The 17484-nt window shown below is 43.0% G+C and overlaps 1 protein-coding gene across 1 annotated transcript in view; it reads right to left on the bottom strand.

Annotated features, from left to right (window-relative positions):
* The window catches only part of DNAH6 (dynein axonemal heavy chain 6), a gene marked incomplete at its 5' end in the record, with an annotated part of 204336 nt that overhangs the window by 55256 nt on the left and 131596 nt on the right, over window positions 1-17484 (bottom strand). The window contains 8 exons of the mRNA XM_084900943.1: window positions 1179-1375; window positions 2394-2517; window positions 6556-6817; window positions 8395-8630; window positions 9599-9766; window positions 12303-12545; window positions 15483-15623; window positions 16125-16277. Coding sequence (XP_084757069.1) covers window positions 1179-1375; window positions 2394-2517; window positions 6556-6817; window positions 8395-8630; window positions 9599-9766; window positions 12303-12545; window positions 15483-15623; window positions 16125-16277 — 1524 coding nt within the window. The remainder of the gene's footprint in view (window positions 1-1178; window positions 1376-2393; window positions 2518-6555; window positions 6818-8394; window positions 8631-9598; window positions 9767-12302; window positions 12546-15482; window positions 15624-16124; window positions 16278-17484) is intronic.

The raw sequence follows: 17484 nt of genomic DNA, 5'->3' as shown, positions 1-17484 counted from the left end.
CCTCTTGGGAGAGTCTGGAAACACATGGAGAAGTTGGGGTTAACATAAGGTGACCAGATGTCCCGCTTTTGGTGGGACAGTTCCGATTTTTAACAATTTGTCCCGAGTCCCGCGGCATTTTATAAAAGTCCAAAAGATTTAAAAGAATCTTTAAAAAAATCGGGACTTTTTTTTAAAACGCCGTGGGAAGTGGGACAAATTGTTAAAAATCAGAACTGTCCAGCCAAAAGCGGGACATCTGGTCACCTTAGGTTAACACAATGACCGTGGGAACTACCAGCAGTTAGTGGGTCGGGGGAGAGGGATGCTGGCATGTCACCTCCTTCGATGAGTGGCACAGTCGTGCACAGCAGAGAACAGTGCATCCCCGGGAGCACCACTGGGCTCCTGCGGAGTCTGAGCCCTAAGCTGACTGGATTTGGCAACTCAAAGACAAGGGTGAAACCTTTTAGGGAGGCATTTCGTAAAAATGGCTTGAAAATCACGCCGGACCATTTGGATTCCAGCGCCTTGCTTTGCCTAGTCAGTTTGAAGCCTCCTCACCAGTTCAGGCTGACTTTAGATGTCACTTCTGATCATAATAGCAGGGGACTCCCTGTCCCTTTTTCTTCCCCCAGGTTCTTGTGATGTGAATGTAAGTGATGAATAATTTTCTAAAGCAGGAAAAGAAATGGAAGGGGAGAGGGGAAGGGGAAGGAGAAGGGGAGGAAGGGAAGGGGAGGAAGGGGAAGGAGAGGGGAAGGTGAGGAAGGGAAGGAGAGGGGAAAGGAAAGGGGAGGGGAAGGGGAAGGGGAAGGGGAGGAAGGGAAAAGGAAGGGGAAGGGAAAGGGGAGGGGAAGGGGAAGGGGAGGAAAGGAAGAAGAGGGGAAGGGAAAGGGGAAGGTGAGGAAGGGGAAGGGGAGGAAGGGAAAGGGGAGGGGAAGGGAAATAAAGGAAGGGGAAGGGAAGGGAAGAGATGTGTTAGGGAAAGGCTACGGGCAGACCATCTCTGGCTGACGGGAGAGGGGAAGGGCTGTGGAGGTAGAAATAAGTTTCTGGGTGGAGAACCTCCATCTAAACTCAGGAAAAGGAGTAAGTAACTGTCCTCCTCCTACCCCCCCCCCCCCACCCTCCCCCCCCCCCGCCAGCTTAGTTCCAGCTGCTTCTCGGCACTCTTTAGAGAAGGCATGTTTACTCACCAGTTGCCGATACTGGGCTGTGAAGGCCCCGTAATAGGCCACACAAGCTGATGCTATGAACACATTCCCGATGATATTCGATAGCTCATCGTCGAATTTTTGGATGGTTTCTTCCCATCGAACTTTCTCATCTCCTAAGGCAGCTGTCAGCTTTCCAGCACGTATCAGACGTGCTTTTGTCAGGGCCATATTCCTTGCTGGAAAATATTAAGAAAATCAGATTATGTTACTTAATCTTTTCTCAAAATAGAATTTTATTCAAATGCTTCTGTTTTTGGTAGGAATTAGCACTATTTAAGCACTCTCTCCGTGCTATTCAATATTTATTTTCTGAATCAAATGCATGTGTTACTTTATGTTACAACTAGAGGCCTGGTGCAAGAATTCGTGCATGGATGGGATCTGGCTGGCCCCGCCCCAACTGGGGTGGGGGGACTGATCAGGGCTGGTGCCAGTGGGGGGGAAGGGGGGATGGCAGGAGGTTGGCCAGTGGGCCCTGCCCCCAATTGGGGTTGAGGGGGTGCCAGGGTCAGCTGGAGGGAGGGGCTTTGGGAGGTTGGCAAACTGGGGGGAGGGACCACAGGAAGTTGGCCAGCCAGGCCTCCTCCCCACCCCCCCTGCAGTGTGCCTCATAGCGACCTGTTGTTCCGGTTGTTTTGGTTGCTTAGCGTTATATATATATATATATATATATATATATATATATATATATATATATATATATATATATATATGTAACATGCTCCCAACAAGCCATATTCACATATAGGGGTTGAATCTATACAATATTCCAGTTCTTCTAATTTTATATTAGGAGGCATTTCATGCACTAGTGACTAGTCTAATGGAATTATGTCCTCCATGCTGAATGAAGCTGAGATATGACTGACTGCCTTAAAACTCCTTCTACTTTTGTCCTGGCCAGTTTTACTGGTGGTTAGAGTGTTGGCCCAAGGACTGAAGGTTTGTGGTTTGATTCCCAGTTGAGGGCAAGTACCTCAGTTGCAGGTTTGCGGCCCAGTGGGGATGCATGTGGGAGGTAACCAATCAAAGTGTCTCTCTCACGTCCATGTTTTCTCCCCCTCTCCTCCCCGCCCCCCGCAACTGCCTTCTTCTCTTTCTAGAAATCAATGGAAAAAGCAAGCAAATAAAAGTCTATTTTTGAAAATCAGGCATTTTCTGACCAAAATATTGTACATCTTATGAGTTACTTACTCAGACTTTCTTTCTCACTCACACTTTTGTCATATTTATCTTGTAAGGTCTGTATCTGTTCTTCCACTTTTCTTAGCAATGCTCGCTTTTCTTTCAGGGTAGTCATTGTAATATCAAGTTCAGCCTAATAAAATAAAGTAAATATATATGAATAGGCCCCAAAAGAAGGTGAAATCTGCCCATGTATAGTACATTTTTTAAAAAGTAGGATGGATTTTTAAAAATATATATATTTTATTGATTTTTTACAGAGAGGAAGGGAGAGAGATAGAGAGCTAGAAATGTCGATGACAGAGTAACATCGACCAGCTGCCTCTTGCACACCCCCTACTGGGGATGTGCCCGCAACCAAGGTACAGTGGTGCCTCGCATAAAGAACGCATCGCACAGCGAACGCTGCACACAACGAACTTCATTTCATGATTCATACAACGAACTTCGTTTCACACAACGAAGTCGCCCGAGCTTCCACGACCGCTTTGCCCGAGCTTCCATGACTGCTTCGCCCGAGCTTCCACGATCGCTGCCGATGTAGTTCGATTCTGGTGCAGTATTTGCCACCAAACACCACATCCATTCTTCAGCCAATGGATCAGCAAGTTATTGCGAACTTTAAAAAACTCTACACTAGAGCCCTCTTTAATAAGGTGTTTGAAGAATGCGAGTTTGGTGGAGACAATATGACTGTCTGAAAGTTTTGGAAGGAGAAATTTGATGTCCTTATGGCAATACGACTTATACAGAAGGCCTGGGAAGAAGTGTCACAAAGGACCCTCATTTCTGCTTGGAAGATGCTTGTGCCTTCGTGGACCCAGGAAGAAGCAGTAGTTGATGACACAGAAGTGGTGAAGGACATCATCACAGTGGCCCAAAGGTAGAGGAAGAGGATGTAGAGGAGCTTATTGAGGAACACGAAGAAGAGCTGACAACTGAAGAGCTCCAAGCACTTCTGGTCCAGCAACAGGACAATGCTCAAAGGGAAGCGTCATCTGATAATGAGGAGCAACAATCAATCAACCAATCCCAACTGCTGACATCAAGAACATCCTGGTCAAATGGAAAGCAGTTCAGGAGTTTACTAATGCCCACTATCCGGATTCAGCTGAAGCAAACAGGATCAACGATCTTTACTCCGATACTCTTGTCCGTTATTTCCGGCAGATGTTGAGAAAAGAGAAAAACAAACGACTTTGGACAGGTTTTTCATGAAACCATCGGCCAAAAAGCAGAAAATGGATGAAGATGTGCAAGATTCGGTAGACTCTACTTAGTCTGTCTTAAAATTAAAAAAATGTGTGTTTTTTTTTTTTTTAAAAAATTATGTTTTTAGATGTATCTAAATAAAAATAATAACAAAAAATTTATCTTTTTTTATGTCATCTTAGCATATTTTATGCTACAGAACGAATTATTTTTTTTAACATGTATTGTTATGGGAAAACGCGTTTCACATAACGAACTTTTCGCATAACAAACTTGCTCCTGGAACGAATTAAGTTCGTTGTGTGAGGCACCACTGTATATGCCCTTGACTGGGATCGAACCCGGGACCTTTCAGTCCGCAGACCGACACTCTACCACTGAGCCAAATAGGTTTCGGCAAAAGTAGGATGGATTTATGTTCCCTTTTTCACATCCACAAACATTTTGAGATGATATACAAAGTTGAAACAAATGTAAAATCACAAAGGAGAAGAGCAGAAGCAAACAGAGGAGAACAAAACGGAAACAAAGCTCAATGAAATAAACGCTAGAAGGAAAAGAGAGACAGATTTATCAGGCATTGGGGGTGAATCAGTGACTACACTGGATTCCCAACTTTGAACGATGAAACAAATGAAATAGCCCTGCAGCAGTGAAAACAGATCAGGACACTCCTGATGTGAAGTTCTCAGGGGTCGACTCAGGAGCAGGGATCGCACACCAGGGCCTGAGAGCCAGCGCCAGCCTGCTGCCTGCTTTCAGATGGTTTGTGAGTGAGTGGTTGGGGGAAAAATAATCAAAAGAACAATACTTCATAACACATGGTGATTGTATGAAATTCAAATCCCAGTGTCCACAAATGAAGTTGTATTAGAGAGCAGCCATGCCCATTCATGTGTGCGGTGCTGGATGGCTGTTTGGATGCGGTAAGGGCTGATGGCTGTTTGGATGCAGAGCCGAGTAACTGCAACAGACCTCAGAGCCAGCAAAGCTGAAAGCACTTACTATCTGAATCTTTAAAAAAAATTTTTTTCCATTGATTTCAGTGAGGAAGGGAGAGGGAGAGAGATATATAAACATCAAGGATGAGCATCATTGACTGGCTGCCTCCTGCACTCCCCACACTGGGGATGGAGCCCACAACCTCAGCATGTGCCCTGACCTGAAATCAAACTGTGGCCTCCTGGTTCATAGGTCAACACTCAACCCCTTAGCCACGCCGGCTGGGCTATCTGCATTTTGATAGAAAAAGTGTGCCAACCCCGGCTCTAGAGCCCCAGTTCCTTCAGTTACCTGCTCCACTACATGACCACTCGGTCCTGCTTGGGACCTCACTTCTGATTGTGGATTAAGCTAGATTTCAGAGACTCAGAGGGCTCTGTCAAGGGTGGGAATAATTAGAAAAGGGAAACATAGAACATCTGATCCTAGAACTAAAAGGGACTGAAAAAATATCATAGGCAAAGTGAATATACTAAAGAATTCATTTTCCTCTTTTGCTGGAAGAGGGTTGATTTTAGAGGTCATTTCTGAAAAAAAAAAAAAAAAAAAAATCTTTGCTACAGAGTGGCTAAGAGCCCCAGTTATGGGGCCAGAAAGATTCTTACCCAGCCCAGTTCTACCAATTTCAATACCTGTCTTGGTGGTTTTGTTAAGCCTCAGTTTCCTAACCCATTAAATGGGGATAATAGCAGGTGAGGATTAAATGAGACGGTACGTGTGAGACTCACCCACAGCCCGGCACATGGTAAACAACTCATGAGGACACTCCTGATGTGAAGTTCTCAGGGGTCGACTCCAGAGCAAAAATGAAACACCTGGGGATGCCCTGTTCTAATTCCAGGGACCCTACTGAGTGTCCTGACCGGAAACTTGCCCCTGGTCCTCAGCCTCCCACCCAGCCCTAAAAAATGTCCAACAGGTGCTGGGCTCAACCTGGAGCTCTGACAGCCGCCTCTGCTCAGGCTCCCCTGCTCTGTGCTCTGCCTCTCCAATCCTCTATCAGGCCAGACTTCCCACAACACCACGGCAGCAGGTCTCTGTTCACACCCTGCTCCTTATGGCCTTGGCCTGGTATTGCAGGGCTTCCATCGCATGGCTCCCCCTGGTGGAGTGACCTTCTGTCTTCCTCTACTTCACATCCTCAATCTCTCTGGTCCTACTCCCTGCTGTGAACACATCACACACACACACACACACACTCACTCCTGCCTCCAGCATGGCCCCTACTGAAAAAGTCTTTCCCAGTCCTCTGTCTGCTTGAACCTGTGGGTGGGACATTTGGAAATGGTAACTCCTAGGAATTGTTGGGAAGAACGTAATTTAATCTAGAGCCCTCTGCTTTCCTTTAATTCATGTGGAGAATATTATCAATAAGTTGGTTACCCAACATGTTCATCGTAACAAAGTAAATTAACTCATAGGTCAAGATTTAAAAATTTAAACATTGCCGAGACCGGTTTGGCTCAATGGATAGAGCGTCGGCTTGGGGACTGAAAGGTCCCGGGTTCGATTCTGGTCAAGGGCATGTACCTTGGTTGTGGGCATATCCCCAGTAGGGGGTGTGCAAGAGGCAGCTGATCGATGACTCTCTCTCATCGATATTTCTAACTATCTCTCTCCCTTCCTCTCTGTACAAAATCAATAAAAAAAAAATAAAAAAAATTTAAACATTGTTGAAGGAAACATGGACAAATTCCCTATGTTCTCAAAGTAAGAAAGGCCTTTTTATGTATGACACAAAATTCAAAACCTATAAATAAAAGCTATAAAAAAGTTTTTTTACATGTGGAAACAAATAATCTTTGCCAGGAATTTTTTTTTTTTTTTTAAAGACAGAAACTAAAGCCCTGTTACTATCTACATTGCTTAGGGTCACAGGAGCATGATAAAGGAAGCTTGCATGAGGGGTGATCATGGCCTTTAATTCTATAAAAACATCACAACACAGATAACCCACCTGCGCAGCCCGGAGCTTCTGCCTCTTTGGTTCAACTTCTTTGACCACCCGAGAGTACAGGTCCATGGCCCTCACCCACATGCACATGGATTTACATGCTTTGGATACTTTCTCTACTTTCTCGGGCACAAAATCAGGATTATTAATATACTTTTGAAGCTTTGCCAATATCTGAGGCTTTATGTTTTCCTTGTCATATTCTAAAAGTCTCCTGAGAAAGTTCGAGTCACTGAGAAGTTGCTTTGCTGTTGGCCAATCAGGCCTGAAAGACAGAAGTGGTAAGTTAGAAGCACTGTAATAAAATAGCATGGGGACCAAAGAAATGCATTCTCTGGAGAACATTTAGATATTATCCCAATAAATGGGTAGTTTTCATCTCAGTACTATAATCCCAGTAAATGGTAAGTTATATACGCCGTAATTTATGGGCAGACAGGTAAGTGGATGGCTGATGTTTCGTGCTACCCAGTTTTAGCAGGGAACGAATCATAAAATCATAGAGTTTTAGAAATGTAAGGCAACATAGCAAAACCAGTTTTATCATTAAAATGCCCCAGGCACTCACATCTTAACCTTCTTAGATCATTAAAATCTCTTTCCAGGCCGAAACCGGTTTGGCTCAGTGGTAGAGCGTCCGTCTGCGGACTGAAAGGTCCCGGGTTCAATCCGGTCAAGGGCATGTACCTTGGTTGTGGGCACATCCCCAGTAGGGGGTGTGCAAGAGGCAGCTGATCGATGATTCTCTCTCATCGATGTTTCTAACTCTCGATCCCTCTCTGTAAAAAATCATTAAAATATATTTAAAAAAAATCTCTTTCCAGGACACTATGAATCACCTTCTAACTGATTTTATCTCTCAGTCAACCTTACCTCCTGTGAACTTTTTAATTTTAATATATATATATATATATATATATATATATATATATATATATATATTTTATTGATTTCAGAGAGAGGAAGGGAGAGATAGAAACATCAATGATGAAAGAGAATCATTGACTGGCTGCCTCCCGCAGGCCCCCCTCTGGGGATCGAGCCCACAATCTGAGGATGTGCCCTTGACTGGAATCGAACTCAGGACCCTTCGGCCAATGCTCTATCCACTGAGCCGAACCAGCCAGGGCCCTCCTATGAACTTTTGCCAAATTGGTCTTCCTCACATGAAAATCCGATCATGTTGAAAATGTTCAACGGCTCTCAGTCCCCTGTGGCCAGGGCTCTCCATCTGTGCTTTAAGGGCTGCTAGGCCCCACTGAGGTGCTGGCCAGAGGGTCTGGAGGAAAGCCTGGCAGGGGGTGCTCTAGCCCTTTTTCCTTTGCTTTGATCAGTTTTACATGGATAGGTTTCATATAACATAATTTTTATTGAAAAATAAAAGGAAGATTGTATTACTAAAGAAAGTTTGAAAACTACATGTCTACCAGAAGAAATCTGAACTGCTTAGCACAGTATATGAGCCTTTCATGATGTAATCCCTGCCTCCCTGCCCAGCCCATCCCATCCCATGAGCGCTGAAGGTCGCTGGGCTCTCTCCATGGTTCTACTCTTCACCTGAGCATCATCCCTCAAAAACCCCACTCACATCTCCCCAGGGGCACTCTGATCTCAGCCCTCCTAATACTATGCAACTTTCTCATGTCTTAAAAGTAATACTTTTCATGTCTGTCTTTGCAGCAGACTGTATGTGCCTTGTTAAAAAAAAAAAATGCTTTTTGAGTCAATTTGTTGAATGACTGCCCAAATCAATGAGTGGGTAGAGAAGAGAACGAACACGGAGAAAAACTGCAAAGAAATCCCACCAGGTGTTTCGGCGACACACGATTCTGGGTTACTCACTTGGCATTCAAGAGAATGGAAATTGCTTCCATAACAGTCATGACCATGTCTGGGGGCTTCGTAAAAACTCTGATTTCAGATATATCGGCTTTATCTAAGGAGTCCAGCGCTTTATTGGCGGCATCGAGTGCAGGTAGAGCTTCTTCAAGGTCTCTCTGAGCATCATCAGCGATTGCTTGGGTTTCTTCGGCTTTGACCTTGGCCACTGCTTCATCTTCTTGCACAACGCTACGGACCTAAACATTGAAACATGACTGCGTAAGTGGTCTCAATAGTTTAATTTCAAAACTTAAAAACAAAGCCAATAATAATGTCATATTTTCTCCTTTGGATTAGACCGATGAGGAAAGAGGATTAGTTATACTGAATTTCACCCTCCCCTTACTGCATCTCATGCTATGCTGATAGAATAATGGAGAAAAAGTTAAAATTGACAGTTCCTTCTGGGACAGTGGTCAGCAAACTCATTAGTCAACAGAGCCAAATATCAACAGTACAATGATTGACATTTCTTTTGAGAGCCAAATTTTTTAAACTTAAACTTCTTCTAACGCCACGTTTTCAAAATAGACTCGCCCAGGCTGTGGTATTTTGTGGAAGAGCCACGCTCAAGGGGCCAGAGAGCCTCATGTGGCTCATGAGCCGCAGTTTGCTGACCGCTGTTCCAGGAGAAGAAAAGGTACGTTAGGTTTTTGGGCAGTACTTTTCTTTTCTTTTCTTTTTAAAATATATTTTATTGATTTTTTTTTTTTTTTTTTTTTTTTTTTTACAGCGAGGAAGTGAGAGGGATAGAGAGCTAGAAACATTGATGAGAAACATCGACCAGCTGCCTCCTGCACACCCCGAACTGGGGATGTGCTCGCAATCAATGCACATGCCCTTGACCGGAATCAAACCTGGGACCTTTCAGTCCGCAGACAGATGCTCCATTCACTGAGCCAAACTGGTTTCCGCAAGGACATTACTTTTCTTACAACTCTCTCTTTGGGTTCCACTCTTTAGGTTCACTCATCTTCAGGGAGAGAATTAGACTGTTTTATTGAAGGGAGATTATTTACAACTTAAAATAAATGCTAATCTGTCATTTAACTATTTTAACGACATGTAAGATTAAAAAAAAAAAATCTAATCCTTTGTCTTTGTACATAAGTGATCCGTTGGTGACTAAAGCTTTCTCACCCACAAGTCAAGTTAGTCAGCGTACCTGATCAGCATTTTCTTGATCCGCTGCCAATTTGTCCATCAGGGCTTCAACATCTTGTGATTTTGTATAGAGGATAGGTTCTAAAGCAGAAAGATCAAATTTCATTTTATCTACCAGTAGGTTGGTTTCCAATAGCTTGGTAAGACCATTCGTCACCCGATCACGTGCCTAAAGGACAATGAAAATGTTTATTATAATGAAACTATACATTTACTGGCCTTTCTTACTCATGTAATAGAATTTTACATCTGCAGAATTGGCAAATCAGTTTGTAATATTTAAAATTGTGACTGTATGCCCAACTGGCATGGCCCAGTGGTTGACTGTCAACCTATGAATTAGGAGGTCAAGGTTCGATTCCCTGTCAGGGCACATGCCCAGGTTTCGGGCTCGATCCCCAGTGGGGGCTATGCGAGAGACAGCTGATCAATGATCTCTCACATCATTGATACTTCTCTCTCTTTCTCTCTCTCTCCATCTTTCTTTCTCTAAGAAATCAATAACAACATGACATTCACCAGTAGGTATGAGTCCATGCCCCCTGTCCACCAGAGTGGGGCATCACTGGACTGTGGGCTCACTATGTATTTTTTTTTTCTTCCTGTGGTCAGTTGGTAGCATGTTGAATGAATGAGGACAAGTTCAGACAGAAATTTCTGGAGGCCACAGCTCTGAGAGCTGCTACAAGAGAAAATTTCTTTTTTTTTTCTTTACAAGATAAAAATTCTGAGATGTCCTAAATTAAATTATAGCAGACTGGAGAGTGGGAGGAAGAGACAAGGAAAGTTAATCAGTTAGTAGGCACAGGACTAAACTAACAACAGATTGCTCATATTCCTGATAGTATGTTGAAACCTTTGATCAATTTCTGTAAGCCTACTTCAGAGACTATTCAGGCAGCTCAGGCACCAGCATATCTTGCTTATGCTTGAACTTTCTGGACTATTGCCCCAAATAGTCCCAAAGCATTAAATACTTCTTTTTGATGTACAAGTCACCCGTCCCAGAACTCTCCCAGCATCACCTACCCACAACCCCCTTGTCTGTAGCCAATGTAAATTCTTCCAAAATAACCTACATCTTTCCCCCAAAACTAATTGTATAAAAGAACCTTGTGAGATCCAGGACAGCGGATAAATATTCTTTTCTCCTCCCAGCCCTCCTGCTGGCGGAGTAGAATGCGGGTTCCGGGACCTGATCCTTTTTCTGGCTAGCATGTTGCTCAATAAATCGTTTCTCTCAAGACAATGTTCAGCCTCAAATCCTTGAAAGTTTTTTTTTTTTTTTCTTTTAAACACCTGTTTCCTCAGGATGGTCAGCAGGGCTGAGAACCCCCATGGGGATAGTGTCCTAGGTACTTCCTTAGGTTGGTGGATCCAAACCCTACTTCCCAGTGGTTAAACACTTTTAACTAGGATGGAAAGGGTGGCATCTGGTACAGGAGACACGTAGAAATAACATTTTTTGGAGGTGAGTCAGAAAGCTTGGTTGGGATTTGACAGGTTTCAAAAATCTCTGTCAAGTTCTTTGACATTTACCAGGTAAAAATCCACTGAAAAACATTTAAAATATATGTGATAAATGCATCCATTTTTATTCTGTTGAAAATTTTAGGCCATGTGAGTAGCCTGATGATGATGATAACGATGATGGTAGCAGCCACTATTTTCCGAGTACCTCATATGCATCAGAACATATATCAAGTACTGCACAATCTTATTTAAATTCCACAACAATACAAGAGGTCGATAGAGATATATTTAACCATATTTTCTAGTAAGACAGAGAATTTGTAAAACATGCTTAAGGTTGTGTAGGAAGAAAGAGGCAGAGCATCGGTTGTACATAGTCTGCCTGACACCAAAGTCTCAGCTCTCCATGGGAACTATTGGCACATTAGATGACAAAATCCCCATCTTTGTTACCTAACGAAAGTTTTCTGGTTACTAGCTCTCTGCTTAACTTTGATGCTGTTACAATGTCCATATCATTCTACTGAGCCAATGACACTCATGTAGGTGATAGATATTATGGAAGGGGAACACTCATGGACCAACAGCATGACACAGGCTTTTGCCATATTGTAGGTTGTCAAGGGCACTTGTCAGGATGGAGAGGACTCCAGCAGGTAAGATGGCCCATAGACCTCCCACTCATTCTGGCAAAAGTTTTGAGTTCAAGCAATACATTTTTAAAAAGAGATACTTTTATTGATTTCATAGAGGAAGGGAGAGGGAGAGAGAGAGAGAGAAATATCAATGATGAGAAAGAATCATTGATTGGCTGCCTCCTACATGTCCCACACTGGGGATCGAGCCCACAACCTGGACATGTGCCCTGACCGGGAATTGAACCATGACCTTCTGGTTCATGGGTGATGCTCAACCCCTGACCCACACCAGCCTGGATAAGTAATAGAAACATTTAAAAATGATTACATATATATTTATATTTGATTAATTCTCACCTGAGGATATTTTTTCCCCATTGATTTTTTAGAGAGAGTGGAAGGGAGGAAGCATGGGGGGAGAGAGAGAATCATCGATGCATGAGAAACACATCCACTTGTTGCCTTCTACATGCATTATGACTGGGGTTGGAGATGGACCCTGCAACCCAGGTACATGCCCTTAACTGGGACGCAAACCTGAGACCCTTTGGTGCTCAAACCATTTAGCAACACCAGCCAGTGTGTTCAACTTACTGAAACCAACTGCTTCTTTTTATCACTGAGCATAGTTAGGTAGAGATTGATGAGTTCCAGGTAGGAGGTGGGTGTGGTATAGTACCGTCTCCGGAGCTCTGTGTAATAGCGTTCTGCCATATTGGAGACACTTAAGTGAACATTCACACACATGAGGGAAAGCTTTTCTCTTAGATCATCAGCTCCGGTGTCAACGTGTGAGAAAAATGTCTTTGATACAGAAAGAAGTGCTTCTCTAGGCCACTGTAAATAAAGAGAGTTTGGAAAATCTGTTGCTCATTTCCATTATATGTGACTTAACAAATAAGAAAAATGTATATCTCACCTGGTTTACTCCTACTCATGCCTATGAACTATATATATAAAACCCTAATATGCAAATAGACTGAACAGCAGAACAACCGTACAAACAATTGGTTGCTATGACGTGTGCTGACCATCAGGGGGTGCATGCGGAACATGGTGGGCATTGGCAGTAGGCAGCAGTGTGTGAAACATGGTGGGCATTGGCTGCAGCAGGATGGAGCAGGTGAGCAGGGGCGCCAGACCAAGGCAGGTGGCTGGTCACTGTCATCGGGGCGAGCCTCTAGTGGTTACTGAACATTCTTTTCTCCTACATGTTTCGGTCCTGCCTGGCTCTTGCACCTGCTGCCAGTGCTGACCCCAGGACTGGAGCCACCCGCTTGCACCAACTGCTGGTGCCTGGTACCAGCCCCTATCACTCAGCGCCATCAGCAGGTGCGAGTGGTGGTTGCCAGCACTAATCACTCCTCAGGGCTTCTCCACCTCTCATTGTTCCTGAGGGGCTATCAGGGGTGGCATTAGCCACTCACACCTGCTGACTGCACCAGCCCCAACCCCACTCTACCGGTTGCTGGTGCCGGCCCCAATTGTCCTGTACCGTCAGTGGGTGCAAGTGGGGCCTGCACCATCAGTGTGTGGGAGCGGTGGCAGCAGCGGGAGCAGGCAGGGCTGACAGCAGACAGGGGACAGGGGACCGTGGTGGGAAGGGCTGGGCTGGGGTGCAGAAGATGGGCCAAGACCCACCCCTATGCCTCACCCACAGCCTCATGGTCCGTAGTTCCTTTCAAGGTGCACGAATTCATGCACTGGGCCCCTAGTGTTTAATAAACTGAACAGCTGTGTTCATTTGAGGGAGATGTGAGTCTGCATTTGCTCTCCTCAGCACAGTGTCTGGCACATAGCAATTGTTCAATAAGTTTTTGTTAATTAATGAATGAGTAATTAGGTATCTCTGGGATAATTCCATATATTCCATATATTATGAGGACCTCATGTGCTCACTAGGTTATTATGCAGTTTGGACTTGAGGCCCGTTATTATAATCGTTGTCCTGCTTACCTCAACTCCTTTGCTCCTCTCTCATTTCTTTGAGCTCACCTGAACCTTAGTCAAATGCAGCTATCTGTTACCCCATGCCAGTGACTGTACAGCTGAGCCTGGTGGAGAAACACACAGCCATGCTGACTGGTCTCACTTTAAATTCATGGCAACCAGTTCCAGCAGGTTCGTAGTGCAGCCCAGAAAGTCTACACTTTCTAGTGCATCCCTAATGTACCGTCCTAAGTGAACATTTTACACCCTGCACTACTTTTTCAGACTGTTAATACTTCCTCTTTTCTCTATTTTCAGCTGATGACCTTGCTTCCCACATTACTAAAAAATAAAAATAAAAAAACAAACAAACAAACCAGAAGCAATGAAAACAGAACCTCAATGAATTCTCATGCATATGCATCTGTGCTCATACAATCTACCTTCCTTCCTGGTACTCTGGGGTAAGTTGTTCATGCTCCCTGCCAAAATCAGGCCCTTCATTGATGACTTGATGTTATCCTTCCTTGTCTACTCAAAGACATTGATATAACAACCCTTAGCTCTGTCTGCTGTGCCATCAATTATTTCTTTTTTTCTGCATCATTTCCATCAGCACACATATATGCTGTTTGTGCTTCTCACTTAAAAATACGTCTCTCTTTGCTACACATACCACTCTAGCTATTACTCATATCCTGGTGTTCCTTTGGGGAAAAATGTCTTGAAAGAGTTGGCAGTAGTCTCCCCTTATCCATGGGGGATACCTTCTAAGACCCCCATGGATGCCTAAAACTGTGAATAGTACTGGACCCTATAAATACCATGCTTTTTCTTCCTCTTAAACTAGAGGCCCAGTGCACGAATTCGTGCATGGGTGGGGTCCAAATGGCCTGTCCTATGGGGACCCATCAGGCTGGACTGGCGGGGGGAGGGACCATGGGAGGTTGGCTGACTGGCCCTATCCCCAATCAGGGTGTTGGGGGCTGGGCTGGCCCTGGGGGGCAGGAGGCCCAATCGGCGCCTGGATCAGGCTGGTTGGCTGCTGTAGTGTGCATCATAGCCACCAGTCATTCTGGTTGTTCTTGTCATTCTGCTGTTCTGGTTGCTGGATATATATATATATATATATATATATATATATATATATATATACACACACACATACATATAAAACACATACATATACATTTCATTTAAAGAAAAGCACTTATTGGCTTCTCTTTGGCATATCTGAACTGCCAGAATCACTACCACTGTGCTTTGGGGTCATTATTAAGTAAAACAAGGGTTCCTTACATATAAGCATTGTGATACCTTGACAGCAGACCTGATATCTACTAAGTGACTAATGGGTGGGTAGTGTATACAGTGTGGCTATGCAGGACAAAGGAATAATTCATGTCCCAGCAGGGACAGAGCAGAATGGTGTGAGATCTCATCACACTTCTTAGAATGATATGCAATTCAAAATTTAAAAATTATTTACTTCTGAAATTTTCCATTTAATATTTTTGCACTGAGGTTGACCCCGGTAACTGAAACCATGGAGACTGAAACTGTGGATAAGGGGGTGCTACTGAACTCATTGTCTCAGATTCCTCTTCCCTCTTCTCTATTGAATCTTATCTCCCATAACTCTACTGAAACAGCTCTTGTCAAAATGACTGACGTCTACATCACTAAATTCAATAGTCTCCTCTTCCTTTATAAATTCTGCTTTGCCTTTGTCTGATAATTGTCAATGTCATCTCTTGCATATGAGTAAATTTTTAGAGGGCTTTAAAGCTAGTGCCATATTACTCCTTTAAAAACAAGCAAGTCCAACTCCAGGAAGTCACCAACCTGGACAAACCAGTCAATGGTACAGCAGTTCACAAGGGATGGGAACATCCGGCATCGGGACCGGAAGGCCTCTCCCACAGGGCTCATACAGAGAACAATATGCAGCTTCTGACGGACTCTGCTAATAAAGTATTGAAACACCTGTAAAAAAAAAAAAAAGATATTTTTTTCAATTTAAAATAAGGATGAAGCAACAATGAAAACAAGTATTGGCTACCATTATCAATTAAAAAATGTCAGTGAAGTAAATGTGTAAATTATTTTGAGAGAGAGAGAGAGAGAGAGAGAGAGAGAGAGACAGGGAGAGAGAGAATGCATTTCTGTTTTAGTTGTGCCATAACCTTGCTGATAGGCAAGGGAGTGAACAGCACTGGACTCCTCAGAGGGCATGTGATATCTTTGGACAAGACAATGACCTTCATGGGGCAGTAGGGTTTCTGCTTTCCACAGACTTCTTTGGGAGTCTGGTGAACCATTGCTTTGAATGCAGGATATAAAATACGAAGAATTACTAAAGAAACCAATTATACTGGTAAAGAAATTCTACCACAGACTCCTTAAGGAGATTTGTGGACCCTTTTTAAGAAGGCTAAGACCATTTTTTGTTCTATAGAGGCATATAGCCATTCTCACATGTCCTACCTCATCCCTATTTCCCTCGGAAATTCCGACTTCTTTAGCTCTTGGTCTGGTGGCTGCTAAAACCTGCTCCAGTTCATCCTTTTCAAATAAGTTAGGCACTTCACCTGAGTTCAAGATGTTATTTATATCTTCTAGAAACTCTTCCACTACAATCTGTAGAAGGAAGCAGAGTGATCATTATAACTCATGCAACCGTTTTACATTGTAAAGTATAAAGCAAATATTTTTTTCAAAGTTTACATTCAGTTAGTTTTATCTTTAAGAGAAAATAATCTTAAAACTTAGAATCTTAATATTCTAATGTAGTGAGCACATTGATATTTGGCATCACCTTTTACATGGTTTGGTCATATGTACAAGCATTTTATAGTCTGTTCCTTTCAGCGAAGATTATGTTGTAAATATTAATCCATAGTTCTGTAGAGTACTCATCATATTTATAATTATTAATGGGAGCATAGCACACCATTGAGCTGATGTGCCATACAGATACATAAACTGATATAGTTTACAGTCTTACAGACATCATAAGAACATATTTAGGCCCCTAGCTTTTCTCCCTGGCTGGATTATTTCCTGGGGATAAATTCCCAGGAGTGAGATTAGCAATTAAAGTACATGAATGTTTTCTGAATTTTGAAAAATTTAAAGTTTCCTATTCAATTCAAGAATGACTTCATTAACCTTTAACATGTAATGTTGGTAATGTGGGGAGTGTAAATGTTCTCTTTGGGAGAATTTAATTTGCAGTTCTTTGATTATTACTAGTAGCAAGGGCAAATATTTTCCCATATTTTTTAATTTTCGTTAAAAAATCTGCTCAAACTTTGGAACCATTTATATACAGATAGTCCCTGACTTATGATGATTCAACTTACCAGTTTTCAACTTTACCATGGTATGAAAGAGATAGGCTTTTAAGAGATATTCAACAGTGTATTCAAAATAAGCTTTGTGTTAGATGATTTTGCCCAACTGTAGGCTAGTGTAACTATTCTCAGCACATTTAAGGTATGCTAGGTTAAGCTATGATGTTCGGTATAGAGTAGGTGCATTAAATGCATTTTCAGCCGAAACTGGTTTGGCTCAATGAATAGAGCATCAGCTTGGGGACTGAAAGGTCCCCGGTTCGATTCTAGTCAAGGGCATGTACCTTGGTTGCAGGCATATCCCCAGTAGGGGGTGTGCAAGAGGCAGCTGATCGATGATTCTCTCTCATCGATGTTTCTAACTCTCTATCTCTCTCCCTTCCTCTCTGTACAAAATCAATAAAAATATATTTTAAAAAATTAAATAAATGCATTTTCAATTTATGATATTCTCTGCTTACAGTGGGCTTACTGGGACATAAACCCATCAT

This window comes from Pipistrellus hanaki, assembly GCF_964339955.1.
Source record: "Pipistrellus hanaki genome assembly, chromosome: 12".
NCBI classification, from domain to species: domain Eukaryota; kingdom Metazoa; phylum Chordata; class Mammalia; order Chiroptera; family Vespertilionidae; genus Pipistrellus; species Pipistrellus hanaki.
This window is presented reverse-complemented; position numbering and strand designations above follow the sequence as displayed.